Here is a 21,242-nt window from a genome sequence, read left to right as displayed (position 1 = left end):
AATTTTTTACAAATTGTAGTCATCCTTCATGCAGAATTCTTAGAGGGTGATTAACCAAACCCTGAATAGTTTCAGGTCCCTGCTGTCCAAGGCATCTCCTCCATTATTAATAATAAGAGGAGGAATGGCTACTAATTATGTAATGCTTTAAATATGCCAGGAACATTCCTAACCCAAAACATGATCACTGATTATGACCGTGGACTCTGGGGTTAGGCTGTCTGGGTTGAATCTTTACTCCAGCATGTGAGACCTTGGGCTTCTGTATCTTACTTAATGCCTCAGTTTTCTCATTTTTGAAGTGGAGAATAATGAAAGTTTCCATTAGTACGGAGTTATCACACTAATTAGATGAGATAATACACATATAACTCCTGGGACGGTGACCGAATTTAGGAAACATTTAGTAAGTTAACTGGATTGTAAGTTGTTTTATTGTAGCAATGTGCTTAGCAATTTATATATATTATTGCACCTGTTTCTCTTATAAATTCTATGAATTATGCACTATGGTTATCCATATTTTACAATTAAGAAAGACAAGGCGCAGAGGATTTATGTACTATTCCTAAGGATACACAGCAAGTAGAGGCTCAGCCAGGGTTCCAAGTTCACGAATTATCTCCAAGCCCACCTTCTCAATAGCTGGTACCTGACTCTTTACCATTGGAATATACTCTCAGTTAGAAAACATGATGCTATTTGAAGCCAAACCATGTCCATAAAAGTTTAACCCCTTGATCTTAGTTTTTGTTATTAGTTTACATACATGAGAAACTTTTCTCCTTCCTGTTGTCTGATGCTCCACATCCCTGTTCACTTACCCCACCCCGACCATGCTGGCTTCACTAACTCTCTGTCACAAGCAATTTGATAAGGATATTCTAAGGAAATGGGCAAATATTACAAATACGTGTAACCCAAACTGAATTTTCATGCGTTTGACCAAAACCCTGTCTTAAATGCGAATTTATTCAGGCATCAGTGCTTTTCCTATGATGGAAAATAACAGAGGCAGTCCTTTGGATCTGAGAATTTCTCAGCCAGTTCTCTGGGAGTCAGTCGTGTGTCCTTCCTCACCACCAGGAGAGGGACACACATGGCCAGATTCCACTCGGCCCCGGAGGGGACACAGGGTTCTGCTGGGCAGCCAGGTTACCACCCCCCTACAGTGTGCAACCACTGCCTTTCGGAAATCAGTAACTTTAGAGAAGTTATGTGCCTGATGAAAATTTGTATCATAGCAACATGCACAATTTTAATAAATAAATCGTTCTCCAAATAACTTTATTCACTGAGGAGAGATTTTAGGTTCATGTCTCTCAGTCTGAGTAGCACTTGATGTTCTGTTCTTCCTGTGTTGAATCTAAAAACCACACAAACCTCCTTCCCCTCTGTAAATTATTATCACAAATGGAAAATGCCCTGGTTTGCAGGGGATGGTAAAACATTGTTTTTCAGAAATTCTCTGGAGTGATTACAGAAACAATGTTGGGGATGAGTTTGATTTAAAAAGATGAATCTTTGTCAGATGTCATCTCTGGATCTGCCTTGGCTAAGGAGACAGTCTGATTTCATTTCCAGTCAACTTGCACTTTGAGTCTCCTCTCAAGGATCTTGAAGTTTAGTGGGAGAGAGGGATGGTGGAGTGGAAGGACAGATAAAACATACGACACCAGATAGAACACTGAACAAATTTTAACACATAATTATGCAAGGAACTGTGCAACTGAACCAGTGACACTGGGCGACGTTTCAAGTAATCCCTGTGGAAGTGCCAATTATCTCTCCTTTCACTCACATCTCATCTGACCCACTTCTGTTTTCCATGGTCTATGGTAAGTGCATCTAAATAGGCCAAAGTCTCCGCCTGTACAAATGCCTCCAGCTGTCTGAGAAACACTTGACCAGTCTTTATAGACCAGAACGTCATCACTGAGAAAGACCACGGCATCCCTTCCTGTGTAACTCTCAATAAATTTCGGCTCATCTTAGCTGAAATGCTCTCTCACCTGGAAGCCTTCCCTGACCTCCCTTCTCCTCTTCCACCTAGAAGTTACGTACTCTCTTTTGGTTCTCATACATTTCATGTATCACCCCAGTGTAATCTACACGTATTTGTCTGCCTGTCCATCCACTTCCTAAAGTGTGAAATTCTCAAAACAAATGCCACATCTTAGGCTTAAAAAAATATATCCCAATTGCTTAGTAAATTGTTCCTTCGAGAAATGTTTGTTGGATGACTGGATGGATCAATTAATTGATAAGACCTCATAGTGGAAATTTTGACATCACTACTTTTCAGGCTCACTAGTTAAACACTCATTAATTTAGGACATGACTAAATAGAGTAAGAGGGGTAATTTGAAGCAACAACACTTGGGTTTAAATAACTACTAGGGTACTTACTGCTATTTGCTCTTGCTCCGATTGCTTAACTTAGACTATGAACTCGCTCTTTCATAAATTATGCCTGATAAAGCTTACCTCAAAGGCTTTTTATAAAAATTAAATAAAATTATAGAGGGTCTGGTCAATTTGAAGTGCTCAATAAACGATAACTATTACTACTTGTCAACCTAAGGATTCCTCTGCACTTTCAAACATACTTTTGTTCCTGAATAGAAATTAGTGAAGACCTCCCAGCACGCACAATCACATGCACAGACATCCCTTCCTTAACACTGATGTTCCAACCAACAGACGATTTACCGACATGTACAGGAGCATGAGTGTGCTTGCACGTGTGTGCACACCCACTCAAGACAATCATGGATACAAAACATCTGTTGTTTTTGAAAACTACCCGTTGGCTTAGAAACTTGTTTGTTTCTAAAAGGCAGTGGAGGAATAATAAATCACAATAACATTTATACAGCACTTACTAGGTGTCAGGTGCTATTTTAAGCACTGCACATATTTTATGTTAGCTAATGGACACAAAAACACTATAATGTAGGTGTACTATCAGTATTCCCATTTAACAGATGGGGAAACTTAAGCCCAGAGTAATTAAATAACTGGCCCAAGCTCATACAGACTGTGAATAGCATAGGAGTTGGGCAAGTTTATTCAGGCAGCAATGACATGAAGATACCCCATTATAAGACAGGTGGCTGGACAAAAGCTACTAAATGTTTGTAGAACAGAATGTATCCAACCTTATGCTAAACATCATGGAAAGGAAGAGTGAATTATGAACCCCTCTAAAACCAGAATTATCTTCTGGAGGGTGAACCCCTTGTAGTACATGCTTCCTCCACTAGGTGAGTATTCTAGGAACCCATCTGGATCAGAGTACCAGCTGGCATTGTTGTGAGAGGCTGTGTTTGGCTTCACTGAATTTTTTTGAAGACTCTTTCAACATGTTTTCCCACTTCATAGTGGCTAATTTACAACTGCACTTGCCCACACTACACTGGGTATTCAGCAACTTTTGACCAAAAACGACATGACCCCTTGACCCCACCCTCCCTATTCACCTGATCTTGCCCCCAAGCAAATTTTTTTTTGTTTCTTGGATGGAAAAAAGTCCTCAAAGAAAAATATTTTGCTGATGTGAAAGAGGTAAAACAAAAAAATGGCAGAAGCAATAAAAGGCATCAAAATTGACAAGTTCGAAAACTGTTTTGAGCAGTGGAAAAACATCTCAATAGGTGCATTATATTGGATGGAGAGGACTTTGAAGATGACTGAAGTTTAAACATGTAAGACTAGGTACATATATTTCATAAATAAATGTCTGGTTTTTGGGGGGGGTCTCCGCTCATATGAATTGTTGGAACAGAGGTTCAGATTCTCATCCAAATGAATGGCACCCTTTTATTGTTTGTTGTCTACTGGCCCCTAAAGTTTTGAGACTCCTAGGCGTGGTGGGTGGCAGGCATGCGTTCTCAAGGTAGGTGCCTATGGTGCCATTTGAATTTGGAGCTTGTGATAACAGCTTGTGTGTGGTGTGTCCCTGCAGGGGAGTAAGTATAGTGATATCTGGGGTGTGTCAACTCTCTAGAAGCTGTTCAGCTATGTTGTCATTGAAACCCTCCATTTTATTCTGGTCTGTCTGCATGACGCTTATATCTATGAAACACAAATTACCTGCCCTTCATTATCGAGTCTGATGGAGTAATTACAGAAAAGAAATAAACCTGTCTTTGCCCTGCCCTCTCTATATATTTCCAAGGTGTTTGTTTTACCTGTGGAAGAGGTGTGCTATAAATTAATACCAAATCTCAAAATAATGTTCTTTTCACCTAAATAATGTATCTGTCCGCTACAGAAGATGTATGCTAATGTGGAAAAATGTCTTTGGGGGAAAAAGCCTGCTCACAGTGGTGGCAGTATGTCAGTGTTGTGTATCATGCTCCAGATGATGCAGAAAGGCCACTAAAGACTGTCAGAACGAGTAGCTCTTTAGATAGTGAGGTATAGTGCACATTAGAATCACCAAAAGAGCTGCAAACAGGAAGGGCTTCACCCTCAAAGATTCTGACTCTCTCTTAGTCAGGACCTGAGAATTTGCATAACAAGCTTTCCTGGTGATTCTGAGAGGGCAGCTTTAGTTGTTTAATCATTAATGCCATTGGTTTTACATCCTTCAGAAACTGTAGAGAATTGCAAAGATTTTCCTTGACCCTTATGTCATTACCCCAGATCCTAAGATATACAAGCATTTTTTATACCAGAAATGGAAGGCAATTAGTCTCAGGCGTATCATAGATCATAACAAGATCCTCCATTAAGTGATGGAGATATTTTAGTCCTCAGAGCTTTCAGACTGCCCTCAGGAAGGCAAATTTGACCTTGTAATTTTTCTACCTGATTTAAGATGTCCATTTCCTGTCACACATCTCACCTGCCCTGGTTGGTGCCCTTGCTCAGAGACAGCGGGTGCAGACATGAGGCCATGACCGGAAGTCTCGGGGTTCTGTGATTTCTGAGCGCTGTTAAAGAATTCATTAGGTTCAGCAGGACCTCTCCTTGCTGCTGTGGAATTGATGACCCCTCTCACGTCAATCTTATTATTGTGTTAAAGGGACTACAACACATGGAAGACAACATAAAATACATTTGAAATGGAATATAACAGATATTGCCAAGAGCAGTGAGGGCTGATGACTGAACACAGAATTCACACTTTGGTCTGAGTGTCTTAGATCTCTCTAGTGCAAAAGCAAAGACAGCAAAAGCGCAGTGGTCTGAATCTGAAATGAGCTCAGAGTCATCAGCACCATCATCATCATCATCATCATCATTGTGATCATTGCCGACATTATTCCCTAACAGGTTTAATTAAAACGTATGTCCTTTAGCCTGGACTACAAATGGTTTCTCGTTATCTATTCTCCAGCTAGTGTCTATGACATTTTGTTATTCTCTTGATGAAAGAGCCTGATTAAAAATTTTGCAATGTACAGTAGAAACAAATTAGGCATTAGAGTTCTTGATCTAAATATTGTCTCCAAAGCTCACTTACTATTTATCTTGGGGCAGCTGCTTGACTTCTCTGATCTTATTTTACATTTTTAATATGGGAAAGATAATATTTGTCCCTGTGATCATTGAAAAAATGATATTTAAAATAACAGAAGCATAGGATGTGGTATAGAACCTGGCACTGAATATGTTTTAGTTATTTTCCCCTCACTTCGCCAATAAAGTAGAGTGCATGTTGTAACCGCACAGTATCAAAAGATGCGTGAAGGGGTAGATGGGGGATGGAAGGATGGACAAAGAGGAAATTCAGTAACTTCACTTACAATTTATCATAATTCTCTAGGAGACACATTCTCTCTCTTTCCCAAGGAGATTCCCTCAAAAAGCAACATGTTTTATTAAGTACAAAATAGTATGCAGAAACTATTATTATTAGAAAGGTCCTTATATATCATCAGTTTCAACCCACTTATTTCATGATTTTGGAAAAGGAGAGTTAAAAATAAACTCTCCATACAATTTGTTAACCCAACTAGGACATTTATGAGCTTAAAATGAAGCACCGTTAACTTTTACACCAGTGCAACATGTATAAATGGAAACTATACCAGGCAAAGCAGGATGACTAATCGGCTTACCCAAAGCCAGTCCATGCCTTGCCAATAGTCCTTTTAGCCATCCCTTTGTTTTCCTCAGTTCAGCACTTTTTCTGACCACATGTCTCTTTTCATACCTTATGCTTGGGTTAGATCAATGATCAAATAATATATTAAAAGAATATTGAAAACCGTCACAGCTACCTCTGAGACCAGTCTGAAGCTAGTCCTTAGCTATCTTCTCTGGCTCTGTCCTGCTTTCCTTACTCCTTCCCTCCAACAAACACCTACTTTCATTAGTATCCGAATTGGGGTTCTGCTTCTAGGGGACCAACCTAAGACAACAGGATTGATTGTGGATAGTAGGGAACAGAGTGTTTGAGAAATTAAAAAAAAAAAAGAGGAACAGACAATTGTCAGGGTCCCATTTTGCTTGCCTGCCACCTCCAATTTCAAGACAAAGGTGGAGGCCATGGTGGTACTGATCTGGCTCAAGAATGAGGCAAATCCTAAGATTGTAAATAACCCCGTAAGGGGGAGGGTACAGATTGTTGGTATTAGTTCTCTGGGAAAACTGAAATAAGCCCAAAGTGGTTACCTATCTCCCTTAAAAAGATATGTTGATGTCCTAGCTCGGAATGTGAGAATGCAATCTTATTTGAAAATAGGATCTTTGCAGATATAGTTACTTAAGATGAGGTCACACGAGAGGAGGGTAAGTTCTACATCTATTATGACTCGAGTGTTGAGAACCGCCCTGCCTGGTATCAGAAGCTGTAACCCCCACCAAGGCTAGGGCTGAGGGAATGATCTTGAACCATAAGCCAGCAAGGAGACAAAAGCTTATTTCCTTGGCAGGAGCACCACTTCTGCTCCTTTTACTTCATCCATAACTAGCCCTCAGTGCTTGGTCAGTTAGCCAATGATGGGTAAGATTCCCCAAGGGGGAAATGACCTAAGACAGGCACGATCACGTGAGAGGCCCCCAAGGAGGACTTTGGGGGCTACAGCAAAAGGGGATGATGGACCCTCACCCCTCAGCTTTGACATAGCCTGGGTTCTCATTGTCTTTGAGAAAATCTCCTACTCTCTTGGCTGTTTTACTTCCCTTGCTCCTAAGCCTGAAACAATGACAGAGGGTGGTACAGCTCTGCTGGAAAGGGCAGGTTCCCCGGGTGATCAGGCCTAAGAAAGAATATGCAAAATCCTGTGAAATCTGCTTTGTTTAGAATGCTGTCAGTTGAATGATAAGGGTCGGGGAAAGAAGTAAGTTTGTTCCTCAGAGTTTTACAGTTCTTTGACCCTGACTCAAAATAGGCTCTCTGAGTTTCTTGTTATCAATTGTTCAGTCCTTACTTCCTGGCAATGAGTAATGAGCTTTACCTGAATTCTTATGCAAACGAACCCAATAAAAGCCTGCTCGGGTGGGAGAACGAGTCACTCTCCCTTAGGGGGCCTCTCCCCTAGGGAGGGTGGCCATGGCGTTCCCCACTAGAGAGAGTGGCCGTTTCGTTCCTACTTCCCCACAGGACCTGGTTGTCTCTGTATATGTTTTTCTCGTGTTTCGACGAGCCATCGGCAGCATTCCGCAGTCACTGCCAGCCAGTGGCCACGTCACTGGAGTTCATATAACAAAAGGAGAAGAGATGCCATCCTGGAGGGAGGTGATGTGAAAACACACAGGGAGAAACCCAGAGTGGAAACAAAAGTAGAATTAGGAGTGTGTATGCACAAATCAAGGACTGCTGGCAACCTCTGGAAACGAGGAGAAGCCACGGAACAGATTTTCCCTGAGCCAACATGCTGACTTTAGGACTTTCATTTTCTAGAAAAGAGAGAATGAATTTCTGTTGTTTTCAGCCATCAAAGTGTATGGTTAGTCTTTTAGCAGCCCTAGGAAATGAATATAACAGTATACAATGGCAATGAGTTAATATAAACTGGGCTTTTCTTCATAAATCTGGCAGAATCATATTTTTTTGTGTTTTACCAGGGGTTGCTTGAAATTGTGCCCCTGTCTCTCCAACTTCTCATCTAAAGGGAGCTAGAGAAAAGGAAACAGTGTCCAAAATAGACTTTATTTTTCTCCTACCCTGTACAGCATTCTGCTTCCATTAAGTTCTGTATTTTTGGCTATAAATCACAAACTTGCAGAGGGTATGTTTATGTTGTCTTGCCCATCATAGGCTGATTCACCTAAAATGCTTTGACATTCTTGAAAATAATTCCAAGTAATGAATTAAGCAGGATAAACCGACAACTGGCTTTTGAAGGTGAACTCTTTAATGGGAGGGTAATTCAGTAATGTTCTAATTGTTTTCCCCGGCATCAGACCTTAGCTGACGTTTGGTTTTAGCTTCAGCATAACAGTTCCCAGGCTATGATCAGAAAGACCATGCACCATTTCCTAGGACTTGGCCAGAAATTATTCACAATGGCTGGATTATGCACTTTGAAAAATGTGAAACTGTTTGTTAGTCCAGGTTTTAAGTCTGGTTTTGGCTTATGCTCCTGGCTTGGGATGTTCAACAGAAACTTATGATCCACTTAGTTTTTTTCTCTTTTAATTCCCAGGCAAAACAACATAAACAAGATATTTTCTAGTAGACAATTAGCAATTTAAAAATCATAGATGTTAATATCAATGTCCATGTGTCCATTTATTGCCCAGGTAGGTAAGGATACCTATTTTGCATCCTATGGCTAATTCTATATTTTAAATTTTGTTCCTATACATGGGAAGAAAATTATTTCAAAAGTTAATATTGGGTTGGCCAAAAAAGTCCATTTGTTTTTTTCTGTATGATGGCTCTAGTAGCACTTAGTTGTCTTTAACTTAATTCAAAAGGACTTTGTTAGATTGCATTGTCACAGCTGTCATATCAGCGTGCATTTAAAAAAATCAAAATTGGTGAATTTTTGTGTAGCCTTTTTAATACTGAAGATGGAAGAAAATAAGCAACACTTTTAGCATATTATGCTTCATTATTTCAAGAAAGGTAGAAACTCAACTGAAATGCAAAAAAAGATCTGTGCAGTATATGGAGAAGGTGCTGTAACTGATTGAATGTGTCAAAGTGGTTTGTGAGGTTCCCTGCTGGAGATTTCTCATGAGAGGATGCTCCGTGGTCAGGTAGACCAGGTGAAGTTGGTAGCAATCCAATCTAGACATTAACTGAGAACTATTTGTGTTATACTACATGGGAGATAGCTGATGCACTGAAAATATCCAAATCAATAATGCAATCAATGAAAATGAAAAACGTTTATTTTAATTTATGGAAAACACCATACAGACTTTTTGGCCAACCTAATAAAAGTACTTTCACATGGATTTTTTTTTTCAAATTAATGATCTAGCGACTGACATGTATTTGCAGGAAAGTTGTCTGTGGCCCTGAAAACAGAACAAAATGTTTTCAGCAATGGCATGTCAGAAACATTATTTCTGAATTTTTCTTCATATTTTACTTAAAGGAAGAAGAGATAAGGGCTTATTTTCATATGAAATATGTGTGGTGTTTCTTCCTAAAATTCTATTTCTGCTAATAGCTGAAGCCAAATTCTTCTGTAGCGAAACACTGGGAAAATGCCAGAATCCCTTTTTTGAATTTAGTCACCCACTGCCTGAATCAAATCTTTCCTGGATGTCAACTCTAAGAAATCCCACACACATTCTAGTCATTAATTTGTCACAGGTCATATTCTGGTGAAGGGAGCCTTAATGAAATTGATGTTTGCAAAACATTGTGCCTTATAAACTGCCTGTCCAAAATGAAAATGAAAATCAAAAAGCATTACAAGATAAACCTAGCAATAATGAATCAGGGGGAGGAGGGGAAGGGAGAAAGGGGGCCCTGAAAACTAACTGGAAAAGGAGGACGTGGTGGTTGAGAACCAGTATTTCATGCTGGGGTTTGCAAACCAGTGATCACACAGGCCTGAAACAGTAACTGGGGCCAGAGCATAGATCATAATAAATTGCAAAGTGTTGCCTTGTCCAAAGGGGGCAGTCAGGGTTCACCTGCAGCTAATGGCTGATTAGTAGGAATGCTACTCTAGGACTCTCATTTTTCAAGAGAAATCAGAATTTCCAATTAAAAAAGAATTCTTCCATATTTGTGACTTTTGGGGGATGATAAAAATGTGTTGAAAAAACACTGTTCAGGCAGAAATACCTTTTTTTAGTCCTATGAAAACATGGACTATGATCTAATACCTGTTATTGGCACTGAAATTTTATTTCAGCCAAGACCAACCACAAAGTTTTAAAGTTGATATAAATAAAGTAACTGTTCTGCTTTACAATTAATTGAAATGTATGAAGTGGTCAGTACAAGGATGAGAACTCTTGTCTAACAACGGAGAAAGAAGGGACAATGGAATAGGCACCATTCCGAGATAAAAACCAAGTATTTTATCGTTCTTCCCTGCAAACACATTTCTTTTGAGAAACAATCATGAGAAACATGTTCTGTGAGTCACTGGAAATCTTAGCTGGCACCTGCAACTATCATGTCGTGTTGATTTTCTGTCCTTTTCTAAATAGTAATCTATAACAAGAGTAGAACATACAGAATACACAATTTGTTATAATATCCCCTTCCCAGAGAGCCTTAAAACTTAAACTAAGAAGGAGAATGCTTCCCCCAAATGGATACATTGTCTATGGATTATTTATGAGTAAGAGGAAAACAAGCAACCATCTTTATTTCATGAACCATGTGAAGAATAAGAATGTATATATACAAATTTCCCAAAACTATCAGTAATGTTACATTTGCCTGGACAGTTTTGATCGTGTCCAAAAGAAAGGAGATGATGGCTACAGGCGTTTCTAGAGCTGCTGAAGGACCCAGGTAGCTTCTGTCACGTGGAAATAGCACGAGTGTCTTTCTTTTAGTGAAACTGAAAAGCTCTTCTTAAAGAATTCCTGAGAAAAATAAAGATTAATTTGTTTACAGCTGTAAGTTTAACTTAGTACACAACCAGAGACAGGGTAGAACTTGCTATACTTTATATGCTTGAGCCAATGAAATTGATAGCAGCTTCATTTCATATTAGGGAAATTACTGGCATAGGGGAGAATTTCATTGTATGACTTAAAACAGAAGAATTGAATGATACGAATCTTGCAGATTGCCCTGATTATTATTTTAAATTTAGAGCTTTACTGGCATACGAAGGATACTTCTTTGGGTATGCGATTAAATACATAACAACAACAGAATCATATTTCAAGTATCAAAATGTAAAACAAAAATTCCATCTCAATGGTCCACGTCTACCTGGGCACCTCTAACACCTCTGGCTAAAGGTTATTCAGCCTGATTTGCTGAGATGAAAAGAGCGAAGTCCGCTACTGAAAACATGGGCTGTAAAAGCAGCACAAATTTGCATCCTGAGCATTTCAGCTTCCACTGCTCAAGGCAGGCTCCCAAATGTGCAGATGAGGGCAGAAAATGCTAGTTCTCCCACAACGTGGCATCACTGCAGCTGACTGATGAATCAGACACCCGCATCTGGGTGGCTACAGGCAAGTCAATTTCTCTCATCCTTGGTGTCTTTAGTCCTTATTTTAAATCAAGAAAGTCATGTCTGTTGTACCTCTTCAATGTTTGTGGTAATGCTCCGTCAAATAAGAGGTATTATTGTTGTCAGGAAAAACCTTATAAAACCTTTTGCCAAGCAGTTGATATTGAACAAAGCCCTGATAGTATTTTCTAAGCTGTGGGATTTCAAGGAGAGAAAAAAAAGAAACCACATTTTCCCCTTAAGATTTTTTGTTTTTGCAGGGTTACAACAAATGTGGACAAAACATAGTCTATTGTTTTTAATTTGAAATATGATTCAATGTTTTTGAATGTTAAGGCCAAAGTTTCCGATCAGAAGCCTGGTTGTCAAAAACAGCAACTGTCTTCAATTTGTAATCACTAAATGCTTTGGGATTAAGCTATTTTTAGCCACGGGACTAAGGCTCAAATTGGCTCCTGTCAGTAAACAAGCACAGCCGTCACTCAGCTCACTGGATATGGTTCGTTTGTAGTTCTATTGTTAAGAGTAACCATTTAAAACTAGCCAGCACTCCAGTGTTCATGCCAGTTGAGTATTTCATCACACATTGGGCAATACGGCACGTTCCAGTGACCACTCTTAGGAGGCAATCTAACATTAATTGTAAAATGCCAGTAAATTCAATACTACTGGCAGACATGATTGTTATAAATACATAATAAAACCTTAGTTGAATTGACATGAGATTTCAAGTGATAAAATGAATTAAAAAATGACTAAACAAATTTCCCAAGGGGAAAAAAGTTCTGAGCATACAGCACCATGTGTATAAGGAAATGTGTCTTTAAAAAAATCACATATTTACTGGAAAAAAAACTGACTGTCTAATATAGCTGCTTATGGCCGTGCTTTGGTATCAGGTCAACCTAATTTCAAATATGTGGGGATATGCATACTGTAAGTATAAGATGCATTTTAGAACAATTTTATTGAAATTTATAGGAATTAGACTTAAGGTTTTGGAACCAGTTTCTCAATACAAGCATCTCATTTATTTATTTTTACTAATTCAGCCTGTTAAAAAGTATATCTTTATAAAGTAACCTCATTATTGCCTACCTCCCCCATACTTTTCAGAAAAGAATCATCAAAATGACGAGTGAATGCCCTGGGTTCCTCACAGATAACTTGTGTTAAAGCCAGAAACCACACCCATTGTTCTGTGGCCATCAATCAGTCTTTTGCCCACATCCTTTGGCCACAACGCTCTTCCCCAATACTTAACACTTCCACACATTTTTCATAATTCCTTTTAAAAAACACATATCATCCCATGAAATTCTTCTTGATCCTTAAATGAAAACTAAATTTTCCATAATCTCAAGAACTTTGTGTCTCACGTGTGAGCCAGAGAATTCTTCAAACTCTGTGACCCTTTGTAACCCACGTGAACATCTAATCAAGTTGCATATAGGTTTCTCCAGTGCAGACTTGCCTCCCTTCACCATTCATAGTTCTGGTAAGGTATAAATCCATTTCCGGAAATAAAAACCTTATGGGCCTCTTGAGGAGGATATCTCCACATATCTGTCTTTCACTGGAAGCCCTGATATCATTCTCAGATACAGTAAGTAGACAATGGAGACTTGCCATATAAATGATCCATTTCAGTGTCTGATAGTGGCAGCCTCTGTAGTTACTGACGAATACCTTACAAAGAACAGCTGAGACACTCCAAAAATGCCTGTCCTTTTAATGAAAACCAATAGCAATCGATATGTAAAACATTCACTGTCAGTACTGCATTCCAGGATACGCATACCTTAGAGACAGGGCAGGTGTGCTTCCAGATGGCGGCAACAAAGCAGGTGCAGGAACATCTCCGAGATACGGTGGTACGGCTGTTTGGTTCCAGACCACCATAAAAGCAAGTCTGGAGATAAAGCAAACCCTAATCCTTTTCTGGTGGAGGGTCTTGCTTCAATTTGTTAAAAAAAAATATCCAAAACAAAAACAAAACACAACACCCCCCTCAACACCTGTGAAACTCAATAAAGTGAAGTGCAGTCAACTGAGGCATGCCTGAATTCTTGCTATTAACAATGGAGAGAGGATATAACTAATTATCCTTTGGCTGTGGGGCGCATGGTCTTAATATGTGGCCATTAGCTAAAACAACTGCAAAACCAGGGCATAATTAATGAAGGGGCCCACTAGTACCGTAGGGGGAAAGCTCAACCAAAGGAATAAGAGGGCAGCATTTAAATTTGTTGCTCCCTTCCACACCCACATGGCCAAATTTCTATTGCTTTCATTGTGGTTTGTTTTGTTCAGAGTTCATTGTGTTCTAAGACTGAGAAAAGAGATACAGTGTATCCTTCATGACTTTGTTGTAAGTCCATCATGAAATAGCACCTTCTATGGTAATTGTAATTGGTGGTGAAATCTACGATTAGTCAGAATAGCCTACTGTGTGGTATATACTCAGGATGAAAAGGAATACACAACACTTTTCAGGACACATGCCAAATATGTGAAGAGCTGCATGGTTCACTACAAGGGAGCAGTTTTATTCCTGAGAGGATGAGAGAAGTGGTCCTCTAAATGCAGACATAGTAAACCAGCTCAGCTTTTATTCACTGTCATCTGTATTACTCATGAAGCAATTAAGGACAACGCTTTAGATGACTCTTTAATAGTTACCCTGCTGGTCAGAGACAAAGTCTAACAACAGACTTTGACTTCTTTCAAGCTCACTGTTTTCCCTACTGCTTTATAATGTTTCCTGTATATAATTAGTTATTAATACGATGTTATCCAGGTTTATGAACTGAAAGGTAGTTCTATACACCAATTCAGACGAAGGAAGAGGTCTCTCCATCACTTGAGTCATCTTTTAGCTTTGTAATCTGATTTCTTCAGGAAAGCTGAAATATTACATGTGTACTGAGACAAATATGAGTTTAAAATTTAATTGTAAGTGAAATTTAATGCTCATGTTTGCTATGTATTGGTTCTATTCCTTAGAAACTTACATGGGCATACCTACAATAAACTTTGATCCTATTTTTAAAACTTCATTGTATTTTAATTTTCAATCCTTTGCTTAGTGATTTACTGCTCTTTTGAGTATAAACACTCTCTTGGCTAAATAGTTTCTTGGCAGAAAAATATGTAGCACCTTTAAAAAACGTGTGTGTGTGTCTGCACACATACACATATATGATAACAGAAGCGAATTATTACAATAGATGACAGAAAACCCAAGAATACCCAAAGATCACGATCCTATTGGATGAGGCAGTGATAGTATAAATTGCCAAAGGCCACCTGTGTTTGCTTATATGCATAAAACAACCACTCTTCAAAATTTAGGACCAGTGAGAGGAGCAATTTGTCATCTGTAATCACCTGTTTTCTCTAAAGAGCAATACAGCACCTCCCCAACAACTGTTTCCCATTTGTCTGGATGATCTGGATGAGGTGCAACAATGCTTTTTCCAGAGGCATTTGACTCTTGCAATGCATTTATATTTGTTCCAAATGAAATCAGAGATGTTTTCTCTATCACTTCCTTGTCATTGGGTGTGATGCATGGGAAGGGATGTATATACATGTATATCCATAAAGTCAGACCACCCTTGGGGATTTTCAGAGCACCACTGCTGACCAATCCGAATTATTCATCTTTTTTCACGAAGGAAGTTCCCTCAGGGAAAGAATATAGCTTTATACCTGTCTGAACTCCAGTAGATGCTGATCTGGTGTTGATAGATATGTGGAGTGAGGGGAAACAATTCACAGAGAATCCATTGTAAGTTCTAAGGTTAGGCTTCATCCTTTATTAGGTAGTGAGTAAAAGACAACTGATGATTACAACTCCAATTTAAGAGACCATTTCAACAAAAATGGTTCCATAGTGAAGTGAGGCAGAAGGGATTGACGTATTTCTGAGTTTTCTCATATGGCTGATGGAGAAAATATGGCTGATTTGTTTGTTCCCAGAAAATCATTAAAGTTAGTAACGCCTTGTGATCCAGGATTCTTGTAACCCACAGGCCCTGACTTCTAGGGGCCTGGCTCGTTCACGGTGGCGAAAACGGGGAGGAACAGCAAAAGCACACTGTAGTGAGACTGCATCGATTAACACTAAGTTCCCCAACAGAAAGAGAGGTTTTATCAGGTGTAGGTGGCTGGATAAGAATTCAGGCTGACGTATAGTGAAAGATAAAAGTTGACAAAGCAGAAGGAGGAAACTCAAGTTCAAAACGGTCTGAAGATGGATGCACGAGATATAGACAGAACCCCAGACAACAATCTCTCAAGGAACTCTCTACCTGATGTACTAGCAGAGTCCATGGTGCAAACACAGGACACACTTGCTAAGACCAAAGAGGAGAGACATTGGTAAATGCAAAGTCACCAGATACTCTCAAATACAAATGTTAATGCTAACCCACCTGTGTAAGCACGGTGTCTATAGTTTAAAATTCTTTTTAGCAAAGACTGATAAAATATTAATAGTTTTTCTTTTTCTTCCTGCCTGCCTGCCCTCCTCCCTTCTTCCCCGTCTTTATTTTTTGGTTGTTTGTCTAACAAAAGATATACAAAGCCAACTGCTTTAAAGATATGTTTATATGACAAAGGTCTATAGCTAGATGGTAGACAAGAACTCCAAAGACCATGTTTCATGTTGAGCACCAAGCACGCTATGGGTGTTTCTTAAATATAAAATGACATATGCTAAATACCTCTCTCTCCAATGGTTTCATCTTGCCTCTTTATATCTCTCAAAAGTTACTACAGTTTAGATAAGAGCAGTTTCAGGAAGGCCATACCCAGCCCTTCCCTACGTTTTTAAATAGTCTTTACAAAACCTTTTCAAAAATATTTTTTTTCTTTAAACCTAAATCATGTAGGGTTGATTTGTACATGTTCTTATCATTTTTCTACGTTTGACTGCCATTGTTCTTATTAACGCGACAGATTGGCTGCATCAAACCCCATCATAGTGACAGGTACAGGTTTGCTTTCTGGGGGAAAAAGCAAATAGCCTTTATCACAAATTAAAGGCACAGCTATTTTTATGCCATTTGTTACCAACTTAATGATAACATGTAACATGGGATGGTTATATAATTATTTTATATAGATTTTCTTTTTATAAGTTATTCTCTTAATCTTTCTAACATATATACAATATACATATATTTATATATACCCCTGATAAATCTTGTTGTAAAGGTAAAACATCAACTCCTTTCCACCTTATGGTGGACATCAAAGGCTGTCGGTATTTTACAACTCCACTAGAGCAATGACGGTCAAGTGCATCTTACCAGTATTTTTTCTTAACAATATATCCTTGGTCTGCAATGAACCCAGAATTATTTTTCTGAGTTAACATTTAAATATATATTAATTGTTTATATCATGTCAGTAGGAAAGCAAAAAAAAAAAAAGAAAAGAAAACCCACAACAATAGCTAATGCCTATCATCATAAAGCAGAAACCTTTGCCTAAGAGACAACCCTACTGGTATGATATAAAGGGATATTGCAGAGGTTCAATATTCTGTTTTTACTGGATATTAACTAACATGAAAAATCTTTTCTTTGCATTATCATCCTAGCTTATGATTGTCCCTTATCCATGAAACTGAAGAGTTGTACTAATTTCTTTTTAAACACCAATGATGCATGGTTTTACCTGTTTTCAGATATAGGTTCACTACAAACACTTCCCTATTTCTGACAATACTGTTTTAGGGTGATAAGATGGTACTTTGTAAGAAATCATCTTTATTAATATCTCCCCAACCTCTCTGCTTGGTCCTGTTCTATTGCTCTGAACTTGAAGTCACCTCCGAGCTGCCCAGGCGGGGGAGAACATGGACCAGGGAGACCTCTGCAAAACCATTACGTGTTTGCTCATTTTTTGACTGCTTACTGGCATGAAATAGTTGTTCGTTCTACCTTTTGCAATTCTTTAAAACCTAGTGGCATAGATTGAGACACAGCACTATTGTTTGACAAGACATCTACTGCATCTACTTCTGTTGGGATAAACGCCCACTAACTGCTGTCACAGCGAGAGGACCAGCACGGATACTACTATTCACAGTGTTGCTTTGTTTTTTGTTTTGTTTTTTTCTCTTTTTTTTTGTATTATTTTAACCTACAGGGTGAATTATTATATACACATTAGAACCAGTTAATGCCCTTAGACAATATATAATTGTTTCATAAAGCAGGAAAGACAATGCAGAGGGAAACAGGTGCCCCAAAAGCACAGTCACAAAGGCTTCAGAAGTTCTAGATACCACTACGAGTCAATGCTGGAGATCACTTCTAAAACAACCAATGTTCCAGAGGAATGCTTTAATTTGGAGAAAATACCATCCCTCCCCACCCTCCCCCGACCTCCCTCCTTTTTTTTTTAATAATTTTTTTCAATTCACTATCAAAAGTCCTGGCTCTTCAGATATACTTTAAACTATAAATAAACACTGCATAGTTCTCTTTTGTTTGTTTTGTTTTTTGTTTTTTGAAAAATTATTGCAGTACAACGACTCCACGTGGAATTCAGTAAGGAGCAAACAGCACAGGAGTGTGGGCGGTCCGCATGGGTCCTGGGGCTGGCCGCAGGAGCGCGGGTGGGAGTGCGGACGTCTGGAACAGAGTGGCCGCGGGCGCAGTTCGGAGACTGAAGGGGGAGTTCACGGCCACGGCTGCAGCGGCTGCTGCAGCGGCCAGCGGGTTTGGTAGAATTCGTGGAGCCAATGGCTTTGAAGGTTCTTTTGAAAAGACTAATTTTACCTGCAAGGGAGGGGAAAGAAAGAGTTACAAGGACAAACGTTTTGGAGTCTACACTTAGAATGCAAAATGGTAGGGTAGCTTTTTCAATAGAGCAGTAAACAACTATGAAGATAAGGTCCTGACTGTGAACTGACAATAGAAATAATAGGACCTGTAGAGAACATCTTTCTTTCGGGAGGCTTGGAAGATTCCTGAAAATGGCCGAGTTAGGGTTTTGAAAAGTTCTTTAGAAAAGCACTCAGCAACCTTATTTTATTTTTCTTGATACATATACTTCCTGAGGAAAGTATTCATCTTCAGAAAAAAACTGGGAATTTTTACTCCACCACAAAACCAATATTTTTAAAGAGAGATTCATTAATGCTATCAGTTATTGTAGGCTTTGCAAGTGTGTGACTGAGTAGAATGGAGAGGTGTGTGGAACTAATTAAGAAAAATAAAAACAAAATTCCACTTTCAATAAAGAAGTAAACTTATTGCTCCAAAAAGTCTGACGTGTCCTGCTTCATCTTTGTTGAATGGTAACAACATTAGGTCAAGCCTACTGACAAAACCAGTTCTCTCTGGCTAGTAGCACAGTAAGATGGCTGTTTGCATGCAGATGTTCCCATTTACAGAAACAGTGACACATTTATAGTTAAGGAGGTTTTGGGCGCTAACACTATCATAAGTTGACTTGTATGTCTATTTGACAACCACTCCGTTGACTGTGGAAGGCAGCATCTCTACTGGTCAGAGACAGCGCTCAAGGTATGACTAGAGATGCCGAAACATCAGCTCTGAGCGGAATTCACAGTCTCTGAACGCAGGTAAAATTGCTTTTGAGTAAAGTGATTTCATTTGCATAAAATTGGGTCAACTCATACTTAGTCCTCATTAAGAGATGATTGAAGTTTTCCCTTAACTGTATTTTCCTGTGTCAGCAGCACACAATAGCACCAATTACAGTTGACCACTGAACAATGCTAGGAGGTGGTTAGGGCTGCCAACTGTCCCAGGTGCCGCTGAAAATCCCTGTGTAACTTTTAACTGCCCCAAAACTTGACTACAGTTGGCCCTGCCCGCCCCTTCTGAAGAAGACACCCAACTGTGGATTGAAAATATTCTTTTTGAACTGAGGTTGATTGAATCCATGAATGCAAAACCTGTGGATACGGAGGGCCAACTGTATTTATTGAAATTCACCTAGAAGTGGGCCTGCACAGTTCAAATCAATGTTGTTGAAGGGTCAACTCTATAAATAAGGTCTATGTTGACGAAAACACTTCGAAATGCACAATTCAGGACATATTGTGTATCAGTTGTTCTTAACTTTTCATTGTGTCTGGATCTCTGATGAAAGAGACCAGGGTACAATTAACCAGAAAAAAAGACTGCATGCTTATAAATATTAGCTTAAGATGTCAAGGGGTTCACAGATCTCCCCTAAAATCTTACAAAAATTCCAAGTTAGTATGTTTACTAATCTAAAAGTACTAGGATGTTTAGTAATCTAAAAGCACATATAAAGTAATGGGAAAAGAGCATTTCCCAGGGAGTGCTTCCCAGGCATTATACAGTGACCGTGGGTGAATCATTAAATAAAGTAAGCCATGCCTTTGAGGCTGTATTACTCAAATCCAAAATATTTTTGAGGGTAACAATAACACCAATGCTTTGTCTCTTGAAGATAGTAAAAAAAGAGATAAACAAAACTTGATTTTCATGGATGTTCCTTCTTAAAAATATCCACTAACTTCAAGACCAGATTTTAGGTGATTACTTACCTGACTCAAAAGATTTTGGCTCTTCTCCCTTCCCTTCTCCCTTCCCCATGCTCTGTCATAAACCTGAGCTCAACTCAAGAGGAGAAGCTCCTGGGATGTGGTTACAGGCGGCAAAACACCCCCCACCCCCGCCCAGCTCATTAAACTATTAATTCTGTTGGTGATGTGGAGGTCGGACTCTCAAATCAATTGTCTGTCATTACTTAGGTACCTCGCATTTATGTCATTTAGTAAGTGACAAAAGTCCAGGCTCAGCAGACTGTGGGAAGCAAAGACCACACTCACCCCCAGCGGATGTGCTGCCTTCTGGAGTTTGTTGTAAGGACTGTACTTGGGTTTGGGGGGCTTCCCAGCAGCTCTGTCTTTGTGCCTTCTACTGCTAATGTGCTGTGAAAAGCAATGAGAAACAACAGCTTAAGAAAATTCACACCAAAAAAGTCCTCACAAATCTTGCTTTAATCTGGGGAAGAATATGAATTATTTCATGCAAGTTTCAGAAAGACAAATATACAAAAGCATGCACTTTTGTCCTTGGATTCTCAGGCCTCGAGAATACGTATTTTTATGATCTCCACTTTAGTATATATTCTAATAGAGGAGGTTTTTTTTCCCTAGCCTTTCTCCTTATCATTGCACAGAATTCCTTTTTTTCTTAGAAGTTTATAAAGATAGGAAAGTAGGAAAGATTTTTATGTGCAGATAAACAAAGATGCCCAGGCAGACATGAATTGATCTCCACACTAATATTTATCCTCTTATTTGTACAGCCAAGTGTCAACCCCTTAAATTCTAAAGATAAATAGCTAAGCTGCACAAAATCAGCAGAATATTGTCCATAGGCATATAAAACACAACACAATATGAGGGCTGGGCCTTCAAGTGGAAACAGAACTGATCTCTTTGTAACACTACTCAGAGTAAAAGTAAATACAGCAGGATCGGTCGTCTTTTCAACAGGTGGCTGCACAATTTAGAAATAGAGTATAACACCATATAATCAAGGACATAAAATAAAAGGATAGCACAGGGTAAAGTTAGCATGTAAATATCTAAACAAGTAATAATGGAAGATTGTGACTTGTACTTTAAATAAAAGCAACACTTTTGAGTGGGAA

The 21,242-nt window shown here is 39.0% G+C and overlaps 1 protein-coding gene across 2 annotated transcripts in view; it reads right to left on the bottom strand.

Moving 5' to 3' along the window:
- Positions 1-18,019: 18,019 nt before the first annotated feature.
- ZNF385D (zinc finger protein 385D) overlaps positions 18,020-21,242 on the bottom strand; it is a 749,898-nt gene continuing 746,675 nt past the window's right edge. For both annotated transcript variants that reach the window (XM_045857166.1, XM_045857167.1), the window contains 2 exons: positions 20,413-20,514; positions 18,020-18,361 (listed from right to left, as the gene is read on the bottom strand). In XM_045857166.1, the coding sequence (XP_045713122.1) occupies positions 18,128-18,361; positions 20,413-20,514 (336 nt within the window). In that variant the 3' untranslated portion in view covers positions 18,020-18,127. The remainder of the gene's footprint in view (positions 18,362-20,412; positions 20,515-21,242) is intronic.

The sequence above is a fragment of the Phyllostomus hastatus genome, unplaced genomic scaffold (assembly GCF_019186645.2).
Source record: "Phyllostomus hastatus isolate PE091 unplaced genomic scaffold, TTU_PhHast_1.1 phas_scaffold_129, whole genome shotgun sequence".
In the NCBI taxonomy this organism is placed as follows: domain Eukaryota; kingdom Metazoa; phylum Chordata; class Mammalia; order Chiroptera; family Phyllostomidae; genus Phyllostomus; species Phyllostomus hastatus.
The sequence above is the reverse complement of the archived record's forward strand: the minus strand, read 5'-3'. Positions and strand labels throughout refer to the sequence as shown.